This window comes from Amblyraja radiata, chromosome 15 (assembly GCF_010909765.2).
Source record: "Amblyraja radiata isolate CabotCenter1 chromosome 15, sAmbRad1.1.pri, whole genome shotgun sequence".
In the NCBI taxonomy this organism is placed as follows: domain Eukaryota; kingdom Metazoa; phylum Chordata; class Chondrichthyes; order Rajiformes; family Rajidae; genus Amblyraja; species Amblyraja radiata.
Window position 1 is genome coordinate 32,117,819 of NC_045970.1, and position 25,152 is coordinate 32,142,970.

Consider the following 25,152-nt stretch of genomic DNA (forward strand, 5'->3'; position numbering starts at 1 on the left):
AATCCTGATACATTCATATATATATAAATCTTTAATTTACTGATCCCATGGGATTTGCCTGATATGTTCAAATTGACATATTTTACAGAGTCGGGAGTTTTATTCAGATACAATAGACAATAGGTGCAGGAGTAGGTCATTCAGCCCTTCGAGCCAGCACAGCCATTCAATGTGCTCATGGTTGATCATCCACAATCAGTACCCCGTTCCTGCCTTCTCCCCATATCTTTAAAAGCCCTATCAAGCTCTCTCTTGAAAGTATCCAGAGAACTGGCCTCCACCGTCCTCTGAGGCAGAGAATTCCACAGACTCACAACTCTGTGTGAAAAAGTGTTTCCTCATCTCTATTCTAAATGCCTTACTCCTTATTCTTAAACTATGGCCCCTGGTTCTGGACTCCCCCAACATCGGGAACATGTTTCCTGCCTCTAGCATGTCCAAACCCTTATTAATCTTATGTTTCAATAAGATTCCCTCTCATCTTTCTAAATTCCAGAGTATACTGCACAAACAAGACACCATATCCTCTTGGGCAATCATATATTTTATGCCAATCCACACTATCAATCTGCAGAGATAAAGCGGTGATGTTACAGGACAAATGTTACATAGAATGAGAGTTCAAATGGTATTAAGGCAAAAAGCAGTTTGTATTTAGTTTTCAAAGATATATTCCTCGGGCGGCAGTAACGCAGCGGTAGTGTTACTGCCTTGCAGCGCCAGAGAACCGGGTTTGATCCCGACTACGGGTTCTTTAGTAACTTGTCAGTTTCTTTGTTGAACTAAATTAAGGCGCATGTTGCAATCAAAAGCGCTTGAACAATTGGTTGGGAAGAAATCCAAACTGTAAGAAAGACGACTGCTGCCTGTACGGAGTTTGTACGTTCTCCCCGTGACCTATGTAGATTTTCTTTGATTAGTACAGGTGTCATACGTTATGGGGAGAAGGCAGGAGAATGGGGTTAGGAGGGAGAGATCGATCAGCCATGATTGAATGATGGAGTAGACTTGATCGGCTGAATGGCCTAATTCTGCTCCTATCGCTTATGATCTAATGATATAGAGAAATAAAACTCACATCAGTAAACATGGAATAAGGTTAACAAATTAAATATCAAAAGTAAATTTAAGTACAAAAAGTAATGAATAGATCTTAGTCTCACTTATTTTTTATTCTCGTTTAAAGGAAGAAACATACCAAAAAAAGATGATATTTGTATTACGATGATATTTTAAAGGACATTTCTTTGTTGGAATTCATTTTGATTGAGAACCACGTTTGTTACAATGTCAATTTACACATTGGCAGAAACGTAATTGTATCTTTTAAGGTGTTGATGGGCCTTATAAAAAAATAATCTAATTGCTGCATTTCTATTATCATCACTCCTTGTGTCTTTGCAAACAAAACAAGTTTTTAAAATAGTTTCAGACAACCCTGGAAAACCTACAACGTGCTATTTCTCCACATCGGCTCTCGCTTCCGCCCGGGATATATTGGCAGAGGCAGCGGACAATTTATAACTGAGGCACCAGGGTCCGAAAGATCATAATGCGGAAATGCTTTCAGCATTCTCGGCAAAAAAAAAGTTACTTCCTCTGAAATAGGAACAGTCCAAGAAACAGACGCATGAAGATCTACGTTAAGTAACAGTAAAGTTAGTGAGACAACAGCAATGGTAACTATAATTAAGGTTGACAGTGCTGGTGACATTACTAGATACAATACCACATGATACATTATTTCAGTGACAGCACGGCGGAAATTACAGTCAGTTGATATTCTTTTCTTTCACAGTGGCATTGCTGTTGAAGACTCATTGCGGAGACGGCTTGTCCCGGCTTTCTTGCTGCAGAGCCGAGCTGGCTTGACCATGGCTGGGACCCCTCTGATGCTGAGCGTCGGCCTTATCGGTAAGAACCCTGAAACTCACTGCGCCGGCTTGCATGTTACACGCACTCTTCCCTGCCCTTGGATCCTGTTGGGCAGACACAAAGCTTGCTGATTGTCCGGCCCTGCCTCAATCCCCACCTCAGTATCGCAATTATTAAGACCCCATAGGATTCACTTCCAGTTCAATGCAGAGTAATTCCAGGGGATGCTGTCAGTCGTGGGTAGATTCACCCAGTGAGTGTGTTTTATATCTTTAGTAATACGGTCGATATTGGCAACATACCGTTGATACTCGCATTCAGCCACAAGAAACGAGTTGAGCCAAGGACTGTGGCTCTGTTGGGGAAGCATTTGTTTTGCAAAGAAAACTTGGCCCTCCCCCCGTGATCATATTCGCAGTCGGAGCTGCCGGAACCCGAGCCATTAATAGACGGACACTCATTCATTCCTGTCAGTGGATTTGTTGTTTTATTTCTTCTTTTCTCCCCATCTCTGCCCAAGGATTACGCGATCCCTCCTCGCCCCCCACCTGTGCTCTCAAAGGGTACAATTATAGTCAGAGCTTTTATTTGTGCCAACTTTCCCTCTACTCCGAAATCTGCAACGCAACTGCATCAGAGGACAGGAAATAAAACATATATCATCTGGAAACTGCCATAATTGGAGTCACATACATAGCAGAAAACAGGCCCTCAACCGGGCACATCTATGCAAACATTTCCCTTACACTAACCTGCACAAATCAACTGTCCCTGATTCACTTGCACTGATCCACATACAAGTCCACAATCGATTTTCCGGCAATTGGTGGTGCGGCACTTCCTTTAATCCGCACAAAATTACGAGAACGCATTTGACACCCCCCCCCCCCCCCCCCCCACCAGATATTCCCCGGAAAATGTGGTGCCTAGTCCGGGTGAGGTGGCCAAACGGGACTTCCGTGTGGATCGGCGAGTTGAATTTGCCCCCTGCGGCCTGAACTCGGAACAAAAGATCTTAGAGCAGATCTAAGATCTTTGCTCGGAACTCTGGCCCGGCGGGAGCTGTTAGATGGGTTCGACTTCCCCGGCCGACTTTGCAGTATCTTTGCCACTGGGCAGCCGAGGCAGGTAGTTCCAGCACCGTTGGACGTCTTTCGAAGGCCGTGACCTCTGTTGGTCAAGCAAAACAGATAATCCAGAAAGGCTCTGTGAAGAAGAGTGCCAGAAAATTGGTGGTGGACCTGTACTTCTATCCATTATCCCAGATTCGCTTACACTAATCCACATACTTCCATCAACTGCCCCCCAGACTCACTACACAACAGGAGTCATCTACAGCAGCCAATTAATCTAACAACATTCATGTGTTTGGGATGTGGGAGGATATCAGAATCCCTGGAGAAAACACAAGGGAGGACATACTCAATACAGGCAGCATCACTGAGATAACAGATTTGAACACGGGACACTGGAGCTGTGAGGTACAGTTCTACAAGCTGTAATCCTGCTCCAAGGGAGTTGGTGAATTTTGTTCATTACAGTAGCACAGCTGATAGAGCCACTACTTCACAGCAGCGGAGTCCCGGTTGCTATCCTGACCTCGGGTGCTGTATGTTGTTTGTAGGTTTTCCCTGTGATTGCGTGGGTTTCCTCCGGATACTCCTGTTTCCTCCCACATCCCACAGACATGTGTCTTTGTAGGTTAATTGGCTCCAATAAATTGCCCCTAGTGTGTAGAGAGCGGATGCAAAAGTGGGATAACATAGAACTAGTGTGAATGGGTGATCGATGGCCGGCTTGGACTCGATGGACCATGTGCTGTATCTTTCAGTCAATCAATCTTCAACCTGAAATGTTAACTCTTGTTTTCCTTTCTACCTACTGAGTAATTCCAACATTTTCTACTGGAAGATCGTTTGCAATAGAATTGTAATCTTTGTAGACCATTGTAATTGGGCAAATGAAAATTCCCGTGGCTGTGAGTGTATTTACAGTTTTTGTATTCAGTGATAAAGATAAACAGCAAATTATATTGACTCTGACAACCCAAGCAGGCTCGATTGGTGTGACAGATTAAGCTGTGTACTTCATCATAGTTATGTATGAAAATTGAGTTAATAATTATTCTAAACGTCAAACTGTGAACAAGAGAGGACATTGAGAACCTACAATCCTGCTTTGACTGCACGGATTGGAATGTGTTCAGGGAAGCAACCACAAGCCTCGATGAGTATACAGACACTGCAACATCATTTGTCAGCTTTTGTGAGGACAGTTGCATTCCAACTAGGACCCGAACCTGGCTCAACAACGACAAACCCTGGTGTACTGCAGAACTCAGACAGCTCCGACTGTCTAAAGAGGAAGCCTACAGGAGCGGGGATGCAGACCTCTACAGGCAGGCAAAGTATAAGCTGAGAAGAGGAATCAGAGCTGCCAAGGAAAGGTACTCTGAGAAGTTGAGGAGCAAGTTCTCAGCTAGTGACTCTTCTTCAGTTTGGAAGGGCTTGCAAGAAATCACCAGCTACAAGGGGAAACCCCCCGCTCTTTGGACAATCATCAGCTGACCAACGACCTGAATGAGTTCTATCGCAGGTTTGACAAGCAGAAACGTAACCCTGGTACCCCCTCCCCCCCTCCCCCCCTCCCCAACCACCATGGCCAGACCCCAGTCTGCAAAGACTGGACCCTTCTACACCCACTCCTCCCCATTCACCACTTTATACCTACTTAAAGCAAGACTCCAGTTTGAAAAGACTGGACCCTTCCCCCCCCCCCCCCACCCCTCTCCAATCACCACTTCACACCCAATTACCCCCCCCCTCTGTGCCGCACAACATCACAATGTTTCCCCCTCTACTCTCAAGCTCTGTGCCGAACGACTGGCACCAGTCTTCACAGACATTTTCAACCAGTCCCTGCAAACCTGTAGTGTCCCTGCCTGCTTCAAAATCTCCACTATTGTCCCTGTACCCAAAAGGCAAGGATTACTGGTCTTAACGACTACAGGCCTATCGCACTATCCTCTGTAGTCATGAAGACCCTTGAAAGGCTTGTGCTGGCCAAGCTGAAAAATATCACGAACCTCCTGCTGGACCCTCTGCAGTTTGCATATCGGGCCAATAGATCTGTGGATGACTTAGTCAATCTGGGCCTGCACTTCATCCTCCAGCACCTAGACCGCCAGGGAACCTATGCGAGGATTTTGCTTCTTGATTTTAGCTCTGCATTCAACACCATTGTGCCAGAGCTACTACACTCCAAACTTTCCGAGTTGACTGTGCCTGAACCTCTCTGTTGGTGGATCACCAGCTTATTGACAGACAAGAACCAGCATGTGAGGCTGGGAAAGCATATCTCGGACCCGCAAACCCTCAGCATAGGAGCACCGCAAAGCTGCGTACTCTCCCCTCTACTCTCTCTACACCAATGACTGCACCTCCACTGACAGGAAGTGACAAAGCTGGCGGCCTGGTGCCATTGCAACAACCTGGAGCTCAATGCTCTTAAGACAGTGGAATTGATAGTAGACTTTAGGAGAGCTCCCCCTCCCCTCACCCCATTCACCATCAACAACACCACACTCACATCTCTGGAGTCTTTTAAGTTCCTGGGAACCATCATCTCCAAGGACCTTAAATGGGGGGCTACCATCGACTCCACAGTCAAAAAGGCACAACAGAGGATGTACTTCCTGCGGCAGCTTAGGAAGCACAATCTGCCACAGGCAATGATGGTCCAATTCTATATGGCCATCGTAGAGTCTGTCCTCACCTTCTCCATCATGGTCTGGTTTGGCTCGGCCACCAAGCATGACACCTGGAGGCTGCAGCGAATCATCAGATCAGCTGAGAAGGTTATTGGCTGCAACCTTCCCTCCATTGATGAACTGTACACTGCACGGGCCAGGAAGCAAGTGGGTACGATTATCTCTCACCCTGGCCACAACTCTTTGAATCATTTCCCTCTGGAAGGTGACTCCGGACTGTCAAAGCTGCCACAGCCAGACATAAAAACAGCTTTTTTCCACTAGTAGTGGCTCTACTCAATAACCAAAAATCTGTAGCCTCCTTTTGCTCTGGTATTTTATTTAATTCACATGCTTAATCAATAATGTTTTATTATTAATGTTCAATGTTTTATGTGTCATTCCTAATTGTCACTATGTCTTTGTCACTTGCGGGTGGAGCACCAAAGCAAATTCCTTGTATGTGAATACTTGGCCAATAAACTTATTCATTCATTCATTCATTCAATGTTTGATCCATGACAGCATATAAATGTTTAATGGTATAAATTAAGGAGAAGGAATGGGCAGCATCGGTAGAGTTGCTGCCCTCACAGCACCAGAAACCCGGGTTCGATCCGGGTTCGGTACGGAGTTTATACGTTCTCCTGGTAACTGCTTGGGTTTTCCCTTGGTGTTCTGGTTTCCTCCCACAATCGAAAGATATACAGGTTGGTAGATTAATTGGCTTCTGTAAAGATTGTAAATTGTCCCTAGAGTGTTAGATAATGCTAATGTACGGGGACAGTTGGTCAGCGTGGACTCGGTGGGCCGGATGGCCTGTTTCCCCACTGTATCTTTAAATTAAAGTAAACTGAACTAAATTTTCATTCTTGTTCTATATTTCTCTATATAACCATCTATATCTCTCGTTCCACCTGAGTGTGAGGAAGAGTCTCTGCCCGAGATGTCACCTATTCCTTTCCTCCAGAGATGCTGCCTGACCCGCTGAGTTACTCCAAATTTTGTCTATAAATTAAACTAAATGTTATCTCAAAGGCTAATTTGCTATCAGCCCTGTGTTGAGTACATCTTTGTACTTTGATAGTTGCTCTTCAACCTCTCATATTCCTTTTTAGAAAAAGACACCAATGGCGACGCACTATGGGTGTGGTGTTACCCCACCATTACAGCAGAACTCCGAGAGCTGCTTTTAAGGAAATGCTCTCTCACTGGTGAAAATGATGTCTTCCCTACCTTTGTCTTTGGCCAGTTCAAAAGAACTTGGTACTATATCACAACCACACAAGTCCAGGATCCTACTGCATTATCTAAGGTGTGTAATGTTATTCTGAATTATTTCAATACGATACAAAAGTGATTCCTCCCCATGGGCCAATTGACCTTCTCCTCAGGATGCTCTAGGCTAACTAAGATAAGGTAGTGATGAGGGACCAAGGTATATCCTCCAGCACCATTAAGGCCGCCTGCAGGAGGAGCTCCCGGGACACAAAGGTGTCCAGACAAGGAGAGGGACCTCTGTTAGTGGGCCAAGATGGTTGAGAGCGATAGAGGAGGCCCTGCAGCGGCCAGGGGCTTACTTGGAATGGGTGCTGCTTCAGTACATTGAGCGCATGGACCAGACATTGGCTAAAATATGACGGCTCGTGCGTGTGTGAGCTATGCAAAAGAATTTCACTGTGCAGTACATACGTGACAATAGAGAACTATTGAACCACCAGAGGTCACGGCCTCCAAGAGGAGTCTAACGGTACTGGAATAGTTCCTCGAGGGGTCGAGATACTGGCCCGCAAAGTTGGCATCGGAAGTCGGCTATGGGAACGAATCTGCCGCCTCTGGCAGGGCTGGAGTTCTGGAGCCCCGGTGCGGGTTGCAAATTCATCCCGCTGAAAGGTCGCAGAAGTCCTGATGAAGTCGAGATTGGCCACCTCACCCAGCCTAGGTATTGCATTTTCCGGGGATTACAGGGTGGATTTCAATTGCGCTCCTGTAATTTTGTTCGGATTAAAGGAGATCCCGGACGACCAGTTGCTGGAAAATCGGTGGAAGACCTGTACTTCACAGCATGCAAGAAAACAAAATTCAATTCAAATTATTAACTCTGAAACACTTCCGATTGCAAATGGATCACTCCTACCTCTTTGATTGCCAGAAAATAACTTTGGATGAGAGAATATGAATGGAGTAAATGTGGTTACTTATGTGGAACAGATTTTCAACTTTTTTTAGAAGCACACTTTTGTAATAAACAGGGACAAAACTCTGCTGGATATAGAAGTACTCATGCATTTACTAAGTTGTTTTTCAAGTCCACTTTGTTATTCGAAAGGATAGAGGCATTTGTTCAACAGTGGTCATTAGTAATCTGTTGGTTTACTGGAATAATCAATAAAATGCTTTGTCATGATTTAGCATTCAGAATCCTCAATTGTTGGGATATCTTTGCTGCCCAATTGAACAAAAGGTACAGAGTTCATGATGCTAGAGATCTTTTCTGAAGAACAGTGTGGAAAAAAAAATCAAATACCCATGTAGAATTAGATAGAATCAGTGGGCTTTGTGCTGTATAGAAACTGTTAGAATCAACAAAGGCACCCGAAGAAGATAAACAAGAAGATGTTTAATTTATTATTGTCACGTGTGCAAGGTACAGTGAAAAGCTTTTTGTTGCGTGCTATTTAATCAGCGAAAGGCTATACATGATTAGGGTATAACATTTACTGCAAGATAAAGTCCAAAAAGGTTAGATTAATGATAGTTTGAAGGTCTCCAGTGGGGTGGATGGGAGGTCCGGACCGCTCTCTAATTGGTAACAGGATGGTTCAGTTGCCCGATAATAGCTGGGAAGAAACTGTCCCTGAATCTGGAGTTATGTCGTAATGCGGATAAGTGTTTCAGTGGTGGTGAATGTGAGTAAGGCAGAGACTGGATATCCCAATAGATTGGATAGGATAAGCAAAGTGGATATTGTAGTTCCTAATGATATTAACGTGTAGGTCTTTTTCCATTCAAATGCCATCATTGCCTCTGTACATTTTTTAAAATAAATACCCTGCAATAATTAATATAAATATAGAAACACTTGTTACATTAGCTTTCATTCCAAAACCCTGATGTATTTTGCAGAAAACAAAATGGTGTCTTGAATGTTCCAGTGACAATGCACATCAACAATCATCAATATTTTCTTCTTCACTCTAATCACAGGTGACCCATTTCTCTATAGTGCTAACTGCCAAAGATTTTAACCCAGAAAAATATGCGGCGTTTGGGAGAGTGTTATGTAGGTGAGTTTCAAATTCTTCAATAACTGTGCACATTAAGAGCTTAATGGAATCAGTATGGGTTTTACAAGTGGATCAGACTCCTACTTTGCTGGAGTTAACTGTACTCCTACAGTTGATATTATCAATGGATCAAGACCAAAAATGACAGAACATCAGAGAACACATTTACAGCTGAAGATGTGTTTTCTTTACTGCTGTTATAAAGGAAATAATAGCAGCCAAATTGCATACAGAACTGTCCAAAAATAGCAATGGGACAAAATTCAAATGATCTGTTTTTGTGCTGCATGGTGAAGGATAAATGTTGGACGGGATAACATATTGTTTCTTAGTGAAACTGAGGAAAAAACTGCTATCACCACAAGGTGACTGGCACTCTTTAATGACCAAGAGAAGTCCTTCAAGGGAATGTTCAGTGTTACCCAGCCTCTCATAATCAACTCCAAGTGTTTTTAATTTTGATTTGTAGTCACAACACTAATTTCTGCTTCTCTCACCATCCTGTACCACTATAATCAAACTCTGAAGTAACATTAGCTTTAAAATAAACACTCTCCACGATTCTCACCCCCTTCCCCTCCATTTCTCCACGTAGCCATGCTCACATAATGGGCAGAAAAAAATATTGAACCCATCACCAGCATTCAGTGTATCCAATTGACGTCAAAGGGGATTGAGATGTTCAAAAGTCCTACCATAGAGAGACAGGACTCCAACAGTTAAATTAGGTATTTTACCAAATTAACTGCTGTTTTATAGGTTTCCCAGTAACACCATAATCCATTGGCGCAGAATTAGGACATTCGGCCAATTGAGTCTGCTGTGCCATTCGATCATAGCTGATCTATTTTTCCCCTCTCAACATCATTCTCCTGCCTTCTCCCCTTAACCATTGACATTTTTACTAATCAAGAAGATATCAATCTCTGTTTTAAAAATAGCCGACGACTTGGCTTCCACAGCCATCTGTGGCAATGAATTCCACCTATTAATCACCCTCTGGCTAAATAAATTTCTCCACATTTCCACCCTTCCTCTGGTCCAAGACTCTCCAACTACTGGAAACGTCCTCTCCACATCCACTCTATCTAGATAGAGGTAGGAACTGCTACTTCCACGAGGTGATTGGTCTCCTCCCACATTTCAATGGCCAAGAGATCTACAAAGACCTTCATTGTGGGAGGATCGGTGGCGGAACAGTGGCACAGCGGTTGAGTTGCTGCTTTACAGTCCCAGAGACCTGGGTTAGATCCGAACTACAGGTGCTGTCTGCGGACAGTTTGCAGAATAGCGATTGTACGTTCTCCCTGTGACTTGCGTGGGTTTTCCCCAGGAGCTCCGGTTTCCTCCCAAACTCCAAAGACATACAGGTTTGGAGGTTAATTGGCTTCGGTGAAAATTGGAAATTGTCCCTAGTGTGTAGGATAGTGCTAGTGTATGGGGATCGCTAGTCAGCGGGGACTCGGTGGGCCGAAGGGCCTGTTTCCACACTGTATCCCTAAACTAAATTATACTAAATCCTTCAAGGAAATCTCCAGTCTTGCCCAGCCACCCCCCTCACCAAATCCTTAAAAAGTATAGATATGTGGAAAGAAAAGAAAGTCGATTGTTCATCAAAAGATATGAAGCAGATTCAAGGAGATGAAAAGCCCCTATTTTAGTAACTCAGCGGGGCAGGCAGCATCTCTGGAGAGAAGGAGTGGGTGATGTTTCAGGTCGAGACCCTTCTTCACACGTCACCCATTCCTTCTCTCCAGCCTGACTCGCTGAGTTAATCCAGCATTTTGTGTCTATCTTTTGGTGTAAACCAGCATTTTCACATCCTTCCTATACCCCTCTTTAGTATTTTAGCATTTCATATTTTTGCAGTTGCATTGTGAGTGCATGATTGATAAAAACTAGTTTGAAATGCACTATTCTGGTGATATAAGGAAGGCTCAATATCAAAGTCAAGAACCAAACTAAGCCTGACAATTAACAGGCTTTTGCCATTTAGAAAGATGAACCGTTGGAATGGTTCCAATTTCAAAGGAGGTCCTTTTGAACAGTTATTAACACATTAATAGCAATCCAGCAGTTATGAATCATAGATATTTCTTCCAAGGAACTAATTTAAGATCATAGTTGGGAAATGTGACGTCAGGCAGAGCCGTAGTGGTGAGAGACTCCATCGTCAGAGGTGCCGATAGGAGATTCTGCGGCAGCAGACGAGACTCCAGGATGGTGTGTTGCCTCCCTGGTGCCAGGGTCCAGGACGTCTCGGAGTGGCTGCACGTTGGTTTAAACTGCACGTATAATAATGCAAGGGGCTTGACGGGCAAGGAAGATGAGCTTAGGGCATGGATAGGTACGAGCGACTGGGACATTGTAGTCATGACTGAAACCTGGTTAAAGGAGGGGCAGGACTGGCAGCTCAATATTCTGGGGTACAGGAGCTTCGGGAGAGACAGAGGTGAGGTAAAAAGAGGAGGGGGGTGTTGCATTGTTGGTGAAGGAGGATGTCATGGCAGTGGTCAAAGGTGACATTACGGACAGTTCATCCAGTGAGGCTATATGGGTGGAGCTGAGGAACAAGAAAGGCATGATCACCTTGTTGGGGTTGTAGTACAGACCCCCGAATAGTCAACGGGAATTAGAAGAACAAATGTGCCGGGAGATTGCAGACAGCTGCAGGTCAAATAAGGTTGTTGTAGCAGGGGATTTTAACTTTCCCAATATAGACTGTGAAAATCATAGCGTGAAGGGGTTAGATGCAGTGCAATTCCTCAAAAGTGTTCAGGAGAGCTTTCTTAAGCAGTATGTGGAGGCCCCCACACATGAGAGAGCAACGCTGGATCTAGTATTGGGAAATTGGGAAGGGCTAGTTAATGAAGTGTGTGTAACATCCTGGCAACATCCTCGTAAATCTTTTCTGAACCCTTTCAAGCTTCACAATATCTTTCCTATAACATGGTGCCCAGAACTGAACACAATATTCTAAATGCGATCTCACCAACATCTTGTATAACTGCAACATGACCTCCCAATGTCTATACTCAATACTCTGACTGATGAAGACCAAAGTGCCAAAAGCCTTTTTGACCACCTTATCAACCTGCGACTCGACCTTCAAGGAACCATGCACCCGTACTCCTAGATCCCTCTGCTCTACAACACTACCCAGAGGCCTACCATTTACTGTGTAGGTCCTGCCCTTGTTCAACATCCCAAAATGCAACACCTCACACTTGTCTGTATTAAATTCCAACAACCATTCCTCCTCCACCTGACCAATCGATCCAGATCCTGCTGCAATCGTTCACAACCATCTTCACTATCTGCAAAACCACTAACTTTTGTATCAGCAGCAAACTTGCTAATTTGCTAATCCGAGGGGGTAACTTTTTCACACAAAGGATGGTGGGTGTATGGAACAAGCTGCCAGAGGAGGTAATTGAGGCTGGGACTATCTCATCGTTTAAGAAACAGACAGGTACAAGGATAGGACAGGTTTGGAGGGATATGGACCAAGCGCAGGCAAGTGGGACTAGTGCATTTGGGACATTGTTTGCCGGTATGGGCGAGTTGGGCCGAAGGGCCTGTTTCCACACTGTATCACTCTATGAGTCTAAATGTAATCATTTTGATTTTCTGTAGGACCTACATGAAATATGGTAATCCAGCCAAAATTACGGAAGGTTACATTTCTGTTCTTACAAATGGCATCTGTCAAAGTGAAGAGAATGGATCATTCTTTACAAAGGACTATGATGCAAAGAAGGCATATCTTGCAGGATCCATCAAAGGTAAGCACAGTGAATTGATGTAGATTATTGGTAAGAAGAAGGCGTTACCTAAAGCTTGGAAATCAAGGAAATAGCTGCTGTAATTCTGCAATATCAACTGTAATTCTGAAATATCAACGTACTGCACAGCCAGATTCAGAAAAGCCTTTTGGCACGCTGGCCTTCATCTGTCAGAATATTAAGTTTAGAAGTTGGGAGATAATGTGCAGTTGTATAAGATGTTGGCAAGGCTACATTTAGAGTATTGTGTTCAGTTCTGGGCACCATGTTATGGGCAAAATGCTGCCAAACTGGAAAGGCTGCAGAGAAGGTTTACGAGGATGTTGCCAGGACTCGAAGGCCTGAGCTATATGGAGAGGTTGAGCAGGCTAGGACTCTATTCCTTGGAGCGCAAGAGGATGAGGGGAGATCTTATAGTGTAAAAAATCATGAGAGGAATAGAGTGGGTAAACGCACAGTCTCTTGCCCAGAGTAGGGGAATCGAGAAACAGAGAACATAGGTTTAAGGTGAGGGGGGAAAGATTTTGAGTGGTAACTTTTTCATACAAAGGGTGTTGGATGTATGGAATGAGCTGCCAGAGGAGGTAGTTGAAGAGGGTACTATCGCAACGTTTAAGAAATATTTAGATAGGTACCAGGATAGGACAGGTTTAGAGGGATATGGATCCAATGCCGGCAGGATTAGTGTAGATGCGACATATTGCTCGGTGTGGTCAGGTTGAGCCGATGGGCTTGTTTCCACGCTGTATGACTATGTGACCCATACCTGCTTCTATGGCCTCTGGCCTCCATCTCAGCACCTCTGGAGCTCTCCCAACCACGCTTAGGGTCTCTGGTCTCTATCTCAGCAAGTCCTGAGGCTTGGCCACCTGATCCCAGACTCTAACCCTAACCACAAACTCACTACTTTCTGGAACCAACCCATTCAACCAAACCTAACATGCATGGATCGGAGCAATGAAAGGCAGTGTGCAAAAGAATGTATGCTGAAAAAAGTTACTGAAATAAAACTGTATACAACATGTGGGAAAAAATTGCAAGAAGTGATTATACATTCTTTATCTCCCCCTTTGCTTTATCTATTGTGTTTGAGTTTGACTTGGTTGTGTTTATCTATGGTATATTTAATTTAGTTTAGTTTAAAAATACAGCGCAGAAACAGGCCCTTCGGTCCACCGAGTCTACGCCGACCAGCGATCCCTGTACACTAGCTCTATCCTACGCACTAGGGACAATTTACAATCTTTACCGAAGATCTGTTTGTACACCATGCAAAACCAAGGCGTTCACTGTACGTCAGTACATGTGACAATAATAAACCTAAACTTAGCAGCTTTCTCCATAGAATTGAATACAGTTATGATTTCTTATTTAATATGACATTCAATTAAATATTAGTTTTATAATTTTTACCGTTTTACAGTTTCATAATTTTGAAGTTTATATCGTAATTTCGGCAGGAGCTAAATTCACATTAGGCATCCATGTATGTAAATTCCATCCTGCGAAACCAGGCAGAAAATTAGAAGTTGGGAGCATATTCACTATTTCTTCCAAATTTCCAAATTTCCAACCATTCTTTCCCGGGATTTCTGAGTCCCTACTGAAATAAGATACCCCAGTTGAACACAAACCTGGGACCACAGTGGAAAATATTAATAGACATTGCTGAGGCAATGTTAATACAGATTCAGACATTGTTTAGTTTAGTTTATTATTGTCCTGGGTCCCGAGTGGCAATGAAAAGTTTTTGTTTGTGTGAATGGATGATAGCACATGCTCTTCTGGGCCAAGCACCCAAAGAGTCTCCACACTCCACCGCCATCTTGGTCAGTTCGGCTCGATAGAGGATGATAATTTGGAACTTTCAAGCAATTTTCTCTCACAGGCACCAAAGTTCACTTAAGTTTAACATGGGAGCAGTGGAAGATGTTACTGTTGTCACACTCAATACAGATTTGGCAATGTTGCAAGATTTGGCAAGGAACTGCAGATGCTGATTTGCAAAAAAAGACACTCAGCGGATCAGGCAATAAATCTGGAGAACATTGACAGGTGACATTTAAGGTCGGGACACTTCAGTTGCCAGGGTTTAGTATTTCTGATTATTAAGTGTTTTACACGAGCAAGCCTTCTTTTATAAATAGTGCAAGACACATGGGAAAGTGTTTGTTTTCAATAGAATGTTCTTTCTTTCCAGATATAGTGAATCAGTTTGGAATGGAAACTATTATTCTGTACACGGGACTGATGCTGAAGAAAAGGATTGTGGTCTACCATCCTCGTATTGAAGCTTTGCAGGAATTTATCAGGTACATCCAACATGCAAGAGACAAATATGGGCAGACTGCGTTCTCCAGTGGTTGCATTTTATATTTCATACTGTCCAATCTTTTTCTTTAAGCTGTTGGAACTATTTGAGACTAGACTAAGTGGGACCAGTTGGGTCCCAGTCACACGGGAGGCCTGGTCCCCCCTGTAATGAGTCGAGTTGTGCACACGTCAAGGTACAGCACATATTTATTAAAGTACTCTTATAGCATTGGTCTGCAAGGTGTTACAGTAACTAGTAGCTACTCAGACCAAATTAAGTAAGGAAACTTCTGGTAATATAAACCGCATAGGCGGCGGAGCTTCTACTAACAAGCACTACAATTGGTTGGCGAGAAGTAACCAATCTACATCTCGAAACAAAATGACGCATAGATATGTGGATACATGGTGGCTAAACAATCCAGTAGTTGAAATGCTAATCCCGCATATGGGGAAGTATAGATGGTTACACAAAATCGCCGTATCTAATTGGTGGCCTGCTGACCCGTCCGGCGCGTGTGCGGTACGAATCCGCATCTCCTTTCACCGGTGAAGTGACTGGGGAAGGGACTGGGGATATGACCGGGGACGGCACTGGAGACCCGCCGCTTGGAGGTGGTGAAATAGGCGAGCTGGGCGCTGAACGCCGTGGAGAGGCCGCAGGGGACACAGTCTCTGGCAGTGGAGCAGTCGGCCCGGTAATGGGAGGGTATGTAAAACGCGAGACCTCTGGATACGGAGTCGCAGGACGTGGTTCCTTCACAGGAAGGAGACGTTGGGTCCCAGCATCATACGGGAGGGCTGGTCCCCAACGCAATATTCCACCTCTCCACCAATTCCAATATTGGTAGCCAGTGGTGGGCTTTCTGGGGTGCTAGTATGGGTGTTGTGGGCTGAAGGGACTGCTTTCCAGAGGGCTAGTATGGACATTGTGTGCCGAATGGATTCTTGGGCTGGCGGCTCAGTCACTCAAGCATGTTGTGCTGGCAGCTCACTCAGGGCTGGTGGGCTAGCAGTTGACTCATGGCTATTGAAATTCCATTTCAAGCAGGGTGCAAGGCCACCAAATTCAAGTGCAGTTTCTTACCACTTCAAGCAGGGTGCAAGGCCACCAAATTCAAGTGCAATTTCATACCATTTCAAGCAGGGTGAAAGGCCACTGAAGACAGCGAGTCATGACCTCTCCCTCTTCCATCTTATAGAGACTGAGCCACGCCCACACTTCTGGGTTTTATAGTCTCTCCCACCAGAAGGGGCATGGCCTTCATGGCGTGATTGATAGAAGAGAGAATCTCAACATTTTTTAAACACTAATAACTCTTTTATTTTTCATCAATGGGAAAAACCCTCGGCACCTTATGGGCAGAGGGGGACTCTGAGTAAGATGGCCAAAAATCACAGCCGTGCGTGGTAGCGTTTTTTCTAAAATCAATATAAAGCGCAAACAGGAAGTGGTCAAGATTAGACTTTTAATTATAGAGAAGGCAAGGCAACTTTAATTAGGCAAGGCAACTTTAATTAGGCATGGCAACTCTAATTAGGCAGGGTAGCTAAATAGGCAAGGCAACTTTAATTAGGCAGGGCAACTTTAATTAGGCAAGGCAACTTTAATAAGGCAACACAGCTTTAGCATTTCTAAACCAAAGGCAACACAGCTTTAGCATTTCTAAACCAAAGGCAACACAGCTTTAGGATTTCCAAACCAAAGGCAACACAGCTTTAGCATTTCCAAACCAAAGGCAACACAGCTTTAGCATTTCCAAACCAAAGGCAACACAGCTTTAGCATTTCCAAACTATATTTTCAAACCATATTAAGGGCACTGACAGGTCAGTAAAACCACTCACAGTTTAGTAGACATGTGTTCAGTGTTATTCACATCTCTGAGAGACGTGACCCTCTCGCTCCCCCATCTTGCAGAGACTGACTGAGGCACTCAACACTTCCGGGTTTTATAGTCCCTCCGGAAGGGGCGTGGCCTTCAGGAGAGAGAATCTCAACATTTTTTAAACACTAATAACTTTTATTTAAGCAATGGGAAAAATCAATGGGAAAAATCCTCTTGTCCTGCGGAGCGGAGGGGGACTGAATAAGATAGCCAAAAATCACAGCCATAAGTGGCAGCGTTTTTTCTTAAATCAATATACAGAACAACAGGAAGTGGTCAAGATCAGACTTTTAGTAATATAGATAGATAGATAGATAGAAGATATAGGTGTCCTTGCTCTTGCCTCTGGGCAATTAAATCATGCTCCCTCATCTCACTATAAATACACATTGTTCAGGCACTCCAAATGGAAAAGAATTGTATTGAAATACAAACTATTAAGGCAGGTAAAATTCTGTAAGATAATGTTTGTGGGTCCTTGACTTCTGCAGTTGCAGAGTGCCAGAAAAAAACCCAATGAGAAGGAAATAGTTTTAGGTTCCCATTTAAACATGGTAGTTCACATTTGAGTGCATTGGCAGAAATGTTGCAAATCTATGCTGGATTCAAGAGATGTTAATTTCATATTTTATATTCCAGGACATTGCCCACATTAACTTGGCATCGGCAGGACTGGTCAATACTCCACCCTTACATGCACTTAAATCAAAATGAGCTTGAGGCACTGAAAATTTGCACTGGTAGGGGTACTTTTTTTTCCAATCTGCATGAAATCCTTTGCATTAGCTAATCCAATTTGAAAATACAAAGGGAAAAGCTTATTTTCCACATCTGGGATATTTTAAGTTGTCTTCGGGTCTCTGGGTTTCATCTTGCAATAAACATCGATTTGGTTTCCTCTTTAATGGACAACAAACATCTCGAGACTTTGGAAACAATTTTATCGGTTGGTTATATGTAGAATATAGAACAGTACAACATAGGAACAGACCCTTCAGCCCACAATATACATGCAGAACATGATGCCAAGTTAAATGAACCTCCTCTACCTGCACATGATTCTTATCCCTCCATATACTGCAAATGCACGTGCCCATCTCAAAGTATTTTAAATGCCACTATCATTTCTGCCTTCCTCCACCACCCCTGGCAGCGCGTTCCAGGCACCCACCACTTCCTGTGTAGATAAAACTTGCCCCGCACATCTCCTTTTAAGTTTTGCCCCTCGCACTTTAAAGCAATGTTCTCTAGTCTTTGACATTTCCACCCTACGGAAAAAAGTACTGACTAACCAACCTACCTATGCCTCCCCTTATTTTATATACTTCCATCAGGTCTCCCCTGACCCCCTGATGCTTCAGAGAAAACAATCTCAGTTTGTCCAACCTCTCCTGATGACTAACACTCCTCTAATTTAGGTAGGAAGTATTAGTTATAAGGAGAGGTTGGACATTCTGGTTAGCTTTCTGGTTAACCTATTCTGCACCCTCTCCAAAGCCTTTACATCCTTCCTGTAATGGGGTGAACAAAACTGTGTACCCGACTCCAAAAGTGTCCTAACCAATGTGGTGCAATGTCCTATTCATTTCACACGCAGGTTACGTGGCTGGTTTCACAGACTTAAAGGTGACTGACCGGCCAGGCATCTACGATGTATTTGTGAATTTGGTGGAAAGTGAGATCATCATCGCACCCCATGCTAAAGGTATCATTGGCATTATCTTGCCTCATTAATGTTCTTGAATCAATGGAGTCCAGTTTCCCAATGGCGGCATAGTGGCGCAGCGGTAGAGTTGCTGCTTCACAGTGACAGAGACCCGGGTTGGATCCGGACTACGAGTGCTGTCTGTATGGAGTTTGTACGTTTTCCCTGTGACCACGTGGGTTTTATCGGAGTGCTTTGGTTTCCTCCCACATTCCAAAGATGTGCAGGTTTGGAACTTAATTTTTATTTGTAAGTTGTCCCAAGTGTGTAAGATGCGAACATAGAAAATAGTGTACGGGTAATCGGTGGTCAGCATGGACTCATTGGGCCAATGGGCTTGACTCCATGCTGTATCTCTAAACAAACCTCAAATTTAAAATGTTCTTCCTTGTTCATGACTTACTTCGTTACCTCTTCCAAACCTATATTGTCTGCTCCTATTCTGTCCTTAGTTTAGTTTAGTGATACAGCATGGAAACATACAGCCCATTGATCACCCGTTCACACTCGTTCTATGTTATCCTATTATCGCATCCACTTCCTACACACAAGGGACAATTTACAGAGGCCTAAGTAACCTCCAAAACCCCATGTCTTTGGCATGTGGGAGAAAACTGGAGCAACCAGAAGAAACACAGGCAGTCACAGGGAGAACGTACAAACTCCACCCAGCTGCCCCTGCGATCTGGATCGAACCTGTGAAGCAGCAGCTCTACCAGCTATGCCACTTTGCTGCCCTGTTGTGCATTCCTAGATTTTATTCTGTGCCTATGCCTTTAGCTACTTACGACTACATTCTAGAATTACTTCCCCAAATCTTTCAATTTTTCTGTTCTCTTTTGTTTTCTTCCTTATATTACATCATTCCCTTTATCATGTATCTGTACTCAGCTGAAATCATGTATTGTCTTTCCGCTGACTGGTTAGCACGCAACAAAAGTTTTGCACTGTACCTCAATACACATGACAATAAACTAAAGTCAAATTTGTAACTTTCCTCCTTAATCCAGCTATTAATACGCTTTAACAATATGTTTTTGGTGACAAATTGTGTTTAATTATGAAATGGCAAGTGTTACCATGTTAAAAGTACCTCATGGATTCAAATCACTGTTGTCCTTGCAAAACGTGTTGCCAATGAGATTTCATGCACCAGTTAAATTATTTAATATGCCATTAAAGCTTACACTTTTTTCAATTTGAATATTTTAAATTAATCAAACTTTTAAATTTCATCAGGTGCAGTTTTGTTATTGGCTCTTTTAGTGATTGAAGCAATTTGAGGACAGATTAAGCGTAAATGAAACAAATTGCCATAATACTGAGGTATCTTGTTTCAAGTATGATTTATTTTATGTTGGATGATGGTGTAACCCTGTTATTTTTCATTAAAAATTGTCTTGCTTTGGGTTTATCCAATTTATAGTTATTGATACCACAACAGCTAAATGATCGATGTGAAGATATTCATAGATTTGGGAGTTTAGCATTTATTCAACAAATACATTGTAATTTTAATGCAATATTTATGCCGCTTTGGTGTCATGTATATCTCATTTCACTGTGACATTTTGTTGGCAATAATCATGTTATCAATCATTTGACTCACTGAGCATTCTCACGAAAGATAGGTGAATATTGATATTATCAATATTTTCATAAGTTCTAGGAGGAGAATTAGGCCATTCCTCCCATAAATTCTACTCCGGTATTCTACCATGGCTGATGTATCTTTCCCTCTCAACCCCATTCTCCTGCCTTCGGCCCATAACCCCTGACACCCTTACTAAACAAGAATCTGTCAATCTCCGCCTTAAAAATATCCATTGACTTGGCCTCTACAGCCTTCTGTGGCAATAAATTCTACAGATTCACCACCCTCTGACTAAAAGAAATTACCCCTCATCTCCTTTCTAAAGGCACGCCCTTTTATTCAAAGTCTATGGCATCTGGTCCTAGACTCTTCCACTAGTGGAAACACCCTCTCCACCCTCACTCTATCCAGGCCTTTCACTATTCGGTAAAGTTAAATGAGGTTCGCCCCTCATCCTTCTAAACTCCAGTGAGTACAGGCCCAGTGTCACCAAATGCTCATCATATGTTAACCTAATCATTCCTGGGATCATTCTTGTAAACCTCCTCTGGACCCTCTCCATAGTTAGCACTCCCTTCCTCAGATATGGGGCCCAAAACTGACAATAGACAATAGGTGCAGGAGTAGGCCATTCGGCCATTCGAGCCAGCACCTCCATTCAATGTGATCATGGTTGATCATCCACAATCAGTACCCCGTTCCTGCCTTCTCCCCATATCCCCGGACTCCACTATCTTTAAGAGCTCTATCTAACTCTCTTTTGAAAGCATACAGAGAACCGGCCTCCACCGCCTTCTGAGGCAGAGAATTCCACAGACTTAAACTGTGGCCCCTGGTTCTGGATTCCGCCAACATCGGGAACATGTTTCCTGCCTCTAGCGTGTCCAAACCCTGAACAATCTTATACGTTTCAATAAAATCCCCTCTAATCCTTCTAAATTCCAGAGTATACAAGCCCAGCCGCTCGATTCTATCAACATATGACAGTCCCGCCATCCCGGGAATTAACCTGGAGAACCTATGCTGCATTGCCTCAATAACAAGAATGTCCTTCCTCAAATTTGGAGACCAAAACTGCACACAATACTTCAGGCATGGTCTCACTAGGGCTCTGCTCACAATACTTCAAATGTGGTCTGACCAGTGCCTTATAGAGCCTCAGCATTACATGTTTGATGTTTGTTATTGTTTGATGGAAACATGGAACTATTTAACTCTTTCTCTCACAGAAACAATGACAATGGGTAAGCTGCACAAAGATATAGGACAACTCATTGTCCAGTCAGCTGGTGACCCAGAGAAATCAGATGGCCAAGTGATTAAGGTAATTATTTAGTCATGAAATTCTCTGCAGATCTTCTGAGAGGCTCCAATGATTGTGTCATCCAGTGGCCACATTTACTTGTAATTCTTTTCTTCCTTAATTGTCCACATATTCAGGTCATGGGTAATGTTGATCGAATCCATTGGTTTGTTTCAGACTGGAGTGTTATTCTATGCATGCTATCTTTTTTTCTATCCTCTTCTGAAGTTAGTTATTATGTTAGTGTAATTGCTATGTTGCCACACTCTCTGGCATTGAAAGGGCATGAGAGCATAAGATAGAAGCAAAGGACCACATGATATCTCAAGCATATTCTGGTGCTCAGTGCGACCAAGACTCGTTCTGTGGCTGAAGTTCACATTGCAGCCTGATCCCCATATCCATTGATTCTCTTAGGGGCTCCAAACACTTGGTCTCAGGCCTGACCGGCCATTCATAGCTCACTTTGTTGTAGACGAATAGTCAATGTGGAGCTATGTCTAAAAAGATGATGGTGAGGCCGCATTTTGAGTATTGTGTTCAGTTTTGGTCACCCTGCCATAGGAAGGATGTCTTTGAGCTGGAAAGAGTGTAGAGAAGATTTGCAAGGATGTTGCCAGGATTCAAGGACTTCAGCTACAAGGAGAGATTGGGCAGGCTAAGACTCTATTCCTTGGAGCAGAGGATCGTATAAGAGGTGTACAAATTAATAAGAGACATTTCACGGGGTAAAAATATCATGAACTGGAGGATATGGGTTTAAGTTGAGAGGGGAATAGATTTAATAGGAAATTGAGGGGCATTTTTTTTTCAGAGGGTTGTGGTTATATGGAATGATCTGCCAGAGGAGACAGTTGAAGTAGGTACCATAATAGCATTTAAAATATACCTGGACGATGCATGGATATGGCACATGAATAAGATAAATCTAGAGCAATATGGGACAAATGCCGGCACATGTGAATTGGACAACATTGCCGAGTTGGGCCGAGTGACCTGCTTTCTATGACCCCGTGACTGTAATACTTATACTTATTAGTATCACCTAATTTATAAGTGATCAGATGTTTTCACCTTGATGATGATTTCAACTTCCATTGTTCCATCCAGGACATTTCACATAAAACAAAGGAAATATTGACCACTTTAGCCTCACTTGCGCCAGACGAGGAGGGGAAATCCAAGATCACTCTGGAGATCCTAAAGGAGCGGCGTTTTCCACCCGCAACCGAGAGCTTCCTGTATCACCTGGCAGCTGCTGAACAAATGCTGCAGATCTGATCGCTGTTCTACCTTTCACATAGTGGACCAAGATCAATCAACAGAGAAGTACCCACCAACCTAACTGCTCTGGTTGCAAAATGAATAAATGATTGAAATTGAACCTGCACCAGGCATCTCACTTCTGACCTCGGTGATGTACGATAAATGGGACCTCTGCATGGCCATTGATTTTCTATGAAAATATTTCTATTAAAAGAACCTGCCACTTTTTGCTTTGATCATAAAAAAAAAACTTCTTCAGAAGCCCTGAAAGTTTTTATCAGTTAAAAAATGTGTCCCTCATCGCAGTTCTCAGTCACATCCTCCAGCACATCAAGAGCATGATTTCCTGCAACACCAAGCCAATTGGAACTTTGATCCCCAGCACTCTCTCATCTCTCCTGGCAGCCGATCACACAGAAGAAAGATATTTAAATCGTGAAATCCTGATTGAACACTCACAAGGAATCTTGTGCAGTGTGGAATTTCGTCACAATGAGACCTTGGGAGGGGAAAAAAATAGTGGGCCATTTCACATCTCCAACCGAACATGCAGATACAAGAAACGGCAGGTGCTGGAATCCTGAGTTAAACCATAAAGTCTGAAGAAGGGACCTGATCCAAAATGTCATCTGTCCAATCCTTCCACAGATGCTGCCTGACCCGCTGACTTCCTCCAGCACTTTGTGCTCCTCCAACCATTCTAACAAGTACTGAAGAATTTCTAGGTCAGTGGGTGCATTTGACATTTATGACATTTGACATGGCATTCTTAATTAATAGTAACACGCGCAGGTCCAAATAGTCCAAAACTTGACCATCTCTTTTGGAGAAATAGTTCCACAAATTGTTGCAAACTAAGTTATCTTCTCTGAAATTATGCTTTGGAACAATTTTGGGTTACAGTATAAGAATTACTATTGTAAGGATTTATCATCATAGCCATGTGCCTGTTATCTACCTGCCCATTATTCTTCACCATCCTCTCCTAAACAATCGAACTCTTCAACCTCGAAGGTTACTTCAAATCACTAGGTGGTAAAAAATCCTGATGCTCCTAACACCAGTGTGAGAGGCTCACCAGTGCATTGACTTGCGTTCAACAAGTTTTTTTGCCATCAGTTCACATGGTCATTGAGTGACCATAGTGCAAGACCATATCCCATGGAAGGTTTGTGTTTATGTCAAATACCTTGACTGGTACATGGTAAACATTGTTCATTGTGATGATATCCCCTTGTCATTGGTGACATTGGTAGCTTTTGCCAAATTGGTCAGTAGCTCCATGTAAAGGTATAAAGGTGGAAGTGGACGGGAGGAGGTGGTTGAATAAATCCACAGAATCTTTCTTCCTGACTCTCCATATTCCCTAACATATGACTATGATTAAGTCAATATATAATTTACAAAATTATATGATTATGACTGTCAATACATGACATACTAAATTATAGTTTACAATGTCTACTTTCTAACTATATATCTGTTTATCACATTGCTCGAAAATAATTTGAGAGATGATGTATTTAAGCCATCTCCCAGGTACAGAACTGATAAGAATATGTTTCTAATTGAATTAATTATAATGAATTCTGAGGTAAACAAATTATTATTTGCTCCTTGGAATAAAATGGTTACAGATTACATGCACAAATATGCATCACAGTCCTCAGACACAGATCAGTAGATGTAGCATAGAATCTATTTCTACACCAATCCCAAGCTTGTCATGAATGCCATGGTTCATCAGATACAAAGCTCCATTTCTCTCAGTAACAAGCGATTGTAATTGCACAGAGAGGATCAGTCTGACATGTGAACTGTGTAAATGCATCGAAAATGAGCAGAGACATACATAGTGTCAAAAAGAATAAGTTATTGATGACTGCACTTGATTCGTTTTGGAGAGGAGAAAGCTGTAAGAATAATTTTGATTTTACGGTGAGAGAAATGCACACAAAATAGATTTCTCAACGTTGAAAGAATCATTGAGTTGTACAACACAGAAATGGGTTATTTGGTGTTTTCTTACCACTTACTGACACTAAGGGATAGCTACAAGTACACCAGTAGATGAAACTAGCACTCCCAGCAGAAACCCATAGTTATAGGAGGATGTACAAATCCCATACAGAGAACACCGATGGTCATAGCTGTGTGTGTGAGGGCCTGCACTTGTGTCTTTGTGAGTGCATGGCTAACACTTGATGAACAAAGATTAACTCGGAGCTTAGTTTTATGGAATAAGTGCGGAAATAAGCCGTTCGGCCCACCGAGTCTACACCGACCAGTGATCGCCATACACTAGCAGTATCCTACACACACTAGGGACAGTTTACAATCTTTACCAAAGCCAATCTTTAGATTGTACGTCCTTGAAGTGTGGGAGGC

General features: G+C 43.0%; 1 protein-coding gene and 1 long non-coding RNA gene across 2 annotated transcripts; one reads left to right on the forward strand and one right to left on the reverse strand.

The window, feature by feature from the left end:
- Positions 1-1,153: 1,153 nt before the first annotated feature.
- Positions 1,154-2,766, reverse strand: LOC116981170. The gene is made up of 2 exons (XR_004414180.1): positions 2,628-2,766; positions 1,154-1,979 (listed from the first exon to the last, which is right to left on the reverse strand). It is a non-coding gene; the product is annotated as an uncharacterized LOC116981170 (long non-coding RNA).
- On the forward strand, positions 1,528-23,273 carry dennd10 (DENN domain containing 10). The gene is made up of 10 exons (XM_033033973.1): positions 1,528-1,679; positions 1,799-1,914; positions 6,742-6,938; positions 8,831-8,910; positions 12,547-12,695; positions 14,896-15,007; positions 17,536-17,636; positions 18,494-18,601; positions 21,425-21,519; positions 22,609-23,273. Exons 2-10 carry the CDS (start codon positions 1,875-1,877, stop codon positions 22,777-22,779), a joined length of 1,053 nt encoding a protein of 350 aa, XP_032889864.1. The 5' UTR covers positions 1,528-1,679; positions 1,799-1,874; the 3' UTR covers positions 22,780-23,273.
- The last annotated feature ends 1,879 nt before the right edge of the window (positions 23,274-25,152 follow it).